Source organism: Convolutriloba macropyga, chromosome 1 (genome assembly GCF_964194025.1).
Source record: "Convolutriloba macropyga chromosome 1, txConMacr16.3, whole genome shotgun sequence".
In the NCBI taxonomy this organism is placed as follows: domain Eukaryota; kingdom Metazoa; phylum Xenacoelomorpha; order Acoela; family Convolutidae; genus Convolutriloba; species Convolutriloba macropyga.
The window spans coordinates 53001265-53004610 of record NC_134468.1 but is presented as its reverse complement, the minus strand read 5'-3'; the positions used below and the strand labels follow the sequence as shown (position 1 = coordinate 53004610).

Genomic DNA, 3346 nt, shown 5'->3' with positions numbered 1-3346 from the left:
GAAGAAAGAATTTATGATGCTATAAATATCTTTAAATTTTTTAAGACGTAACAAGCAAACAGAGCATATAGAGCAGATATATTACGAAAAGTATATAAAGCATCAGCACATCGATTACTAGGAACGTTTATAAAAAACGTTTATAAACGTAATTAATTTAACAAGTTTTCAAGAAAAATTTTTGGCTTTCAAAACAAATCGTGGTAAAAGAAAGCAAAAGGGAAGCTGACGGAGACCTCAATGGTGGGGGCGAATATTTTTTTGCAACTAACTTTTTTTGCAGATCTACAACGGGTTGGGACAATTGACTTCTTGAACATGTTGCAAAGAATGTCCCCAAAATAATAATTTTTTTGACCAGATAATAAGGAATTTTTTTTTAACATATACGCACGTATATGGTAAAAATTCCTTGCGGTAAAAAATGCCTAACAAATTCAAAAAGTCAAATATTGCACCCCGTTGTAGATCTGCAACAAAAACATGAGTTGCAAAAATTGAGAAAGCCCGTCCAATTCAATTTCTCAAAGAAAAATTGAGAAATTGAATTGGTCAATTAAGAGAAAGCCCCTCCCATAAAAGGGTAGTCGGTCAACTCGGGGGCAGCAAGTCAACTCCTATGTGTATTCATAGACCCTGACAGTAGTCAAAAATTGAAGCATCAGATGCAAAAGATAAAGAAATTAAAGCATCAGAATTATAATCAAAATAGATATGGTAGATACCAATTATAATGTGTAGTGATTTTGAATCAAGATTAGAAAAAATATAAAGCATTTATCACAACAGCCTCCCTTCCTCCACAATGGTTCCTATTGACGCTTCTACTGCAGGGCGCCGGCGCATGGAGCGCGCGCCACAATTTAAAAAAAAATCAAAGTTTTGATTGAATTAAAAACAATCAAAGTACTGAGCTCACAAATTGCTCTGAAGTCTTCGACAGAAGCTGAACCAAAAATTAAGAGTAAATTAACCACCTCGCTGCCTATGTAACCTAACAACTAACTCCTTTTCTTGATGAGCTCGATTGTCGGCAAGAACACTATTGTCATCTTGGCCCGCACTGATAACCTGTGAAAGCACGTCTCTTTCTTCACAGACCGATCTGTAAGCAACAACTAGGTCTTTCAGTTTCTTTTCATATTTCTCTAGTTTTTTCTGCTGAGAGGCCACGGTCTCTTCCAGTTGGGCTATGTACTCACTCTGCGAGTTCCCAGAAGACACCAGGCCTTTGAACATCCTTCACTCTAAAAATAGTTCCCTCTGAAAACACGAAGACCACCTAAATGTCCCCACTTTTATATCAAACAAGATTTCAATTTGTCGAAAATTTTTTATTTTGGAAGTTTTGGGATATTTTAGGGAGCTAGCGAAGACACCAAATAAATGTCAATTTCAAAAATAAACTTTAACATATATTTGAAGCAAACACACTGAGTAAATTCGATGAGTTATGAATATTGCTTTCTCCACCAAAATAAGATAACCGCGCAATCAAAACCGCGAGCTTGGACAGCACCAAAAATTATTTGTCACAACACATGGATCAACTGGACAACAAAACAGCTGATGCCATGGCTATGCAGCAGAAGCTAACATACGGACTAAGACGTTCGCCAATTCGAGCAAATTTCCAGAAGAGTCCCAGGAACCCAGTCTTGTTGCTGTCAACAATTGAGGGCCACAACGCACGTAAATAAGAACAGGTACAGATGAGAAGAATGACGACCGTTAGTAAACTCTGAAAATTGAAGACAGCAGACATTCATATACCTGAAAGCATTTTGTAATATAATTATACATATATATTGTTGCTTGTTGTTGGGAATTTACGACTGCTTGTCGAGGGGTCGTTCTGACCCTTGAGTCTTGCTTTTAGAGAATTGTCCGTAAATTTCTGCATCCGTGGCAATCACAACACAGTTGCCACGTGCAGGTATTTTGATTGTAGAAATATTTATTAAAACTTCCACATCAAGTTTAGTATTCGGTTTTTCAGTCCTCGCGGTTCCATAAAATTTATTCCATTGTCGATTCGGTTTGCTAGTCTGCAATTTTTTGAAAACGAATTCGTTTCGCGCCTTTTCGAGCCTTACTTTTCTGCGCGTGCACAATTCTGTGGATCTTCCTCGAACTTTATTTATTTCAGGTATTTCAAAATCATCTCTTCCTTCTTGAGTAAGCTTTGACAAAGTGAGGAGATCGTTCATCTGCATGTACATTGGTAATGGCTAGACGTTCAAAAGCCTCAGTTGATTCTCATACGGCTCGTTTCATAAACCGTATTAAATAGTTTCATAAACCGTATGATATGGCCACAAAAAGTCAAAGGACAAACTCTTTGTCATCTTCGAAGTGTCCCGGATGCAAGGTGGTAAAAGACTATGAATCCTCGGCTATTGGATGTCACTCTTGTGGGTCCTGGTTCCATGGAGAATGTCTCCCTGAATGTGGATGAGGTTCTGTGGATGGGTGCCCGGTCGAACTGCCTGTGGCTTTGCGACTCGTGCCTCTCCTCGCCTTCCGATGCTAAGTTTTCACATTTAATTGTTAAAATATTGATAAAAAATTACGTCATCTTTGAAACAATTGCTACCAAAATCCTATCCGATGCTCTACCAACTGCTTTGACTGAAAATGTTCAAAAGGCGGTTACAGATTCCCTCCCGTCTTAACGCGATGCTCTCCAAAAGGAATCAACCCAGGTAAAGCAGTCGGCTGATCTGCAATTTGTGATCACTGATGTTCCCGAGAATGAAATTTCATACCTTCAACAACTGGAAGCAGAATCAAAAGTTGTCGATGAAGCTGTGCAACATACTGGTTTGCACCCAAGTGGAAACATCAGCAGTGTCAGACGCCTTGGAAAGCGTTTGAACCCGGAATCAAATCAACCCAGGAAATGTCGCCCGTTACTGATTACCTCAAACAACAGTCACTTCATGAACAACTGTTTTACGAGGAGTCATCATCTTCAGGACTTCCGCTTACCAATCTACGTGAAAAAGTTATTATCAGCCGGCTAACGCAAGCTCAAAAAGAGATACTATCAACACAGTACAACCTAATCCAGAGCAAAGAATACGAATTTTGCACTCTCAATACAATATCTCTTTTATTTATAACAAAAACGTGGTTTTCTGATAACGTCAAAAACAGGGAAATATCTTTGGGAGCCGGATATGATAGGGTCTCAAGAAATGATCGACGTGCAGGCCAACATGGCGGACTTGTAATAGCTGATACTAAATTGTCAAATCTTCGCGTTACGGATATCTCAATTTCTGACTATCACTTCTCTCTTGCTTGTGATCTGCATTCTGATTCAATATTGTTTCACTTACTT

The 3346-nt window shown here is 38.7% G+C and overlaps 1 protein-coding gene across 1 annotated transcript in view; it reads right to left on the bottom strand.

The window, feature by feature from the left end:
* Nucleotides 1-3346, bottom strand: part of LOC142340305 (GRIP and coiled-coil domain-containing protein 1-like) — a 93702-nt gene that overhangs the window by 21223 nt on the left and 69133 nt on the right. Inside the window, exon 2 of the mRNA XM_075390883.1 lies at nt 1007-1250. Coding sequence (XP_075246998.1) covers nt 1007-1239 — 233 coding nt within the window. The 5' untranslated portion in view covers nt 1240-1250. The remainder of the gene's footprint in view (nt 1-1006; nt 1251-3346) is intronic.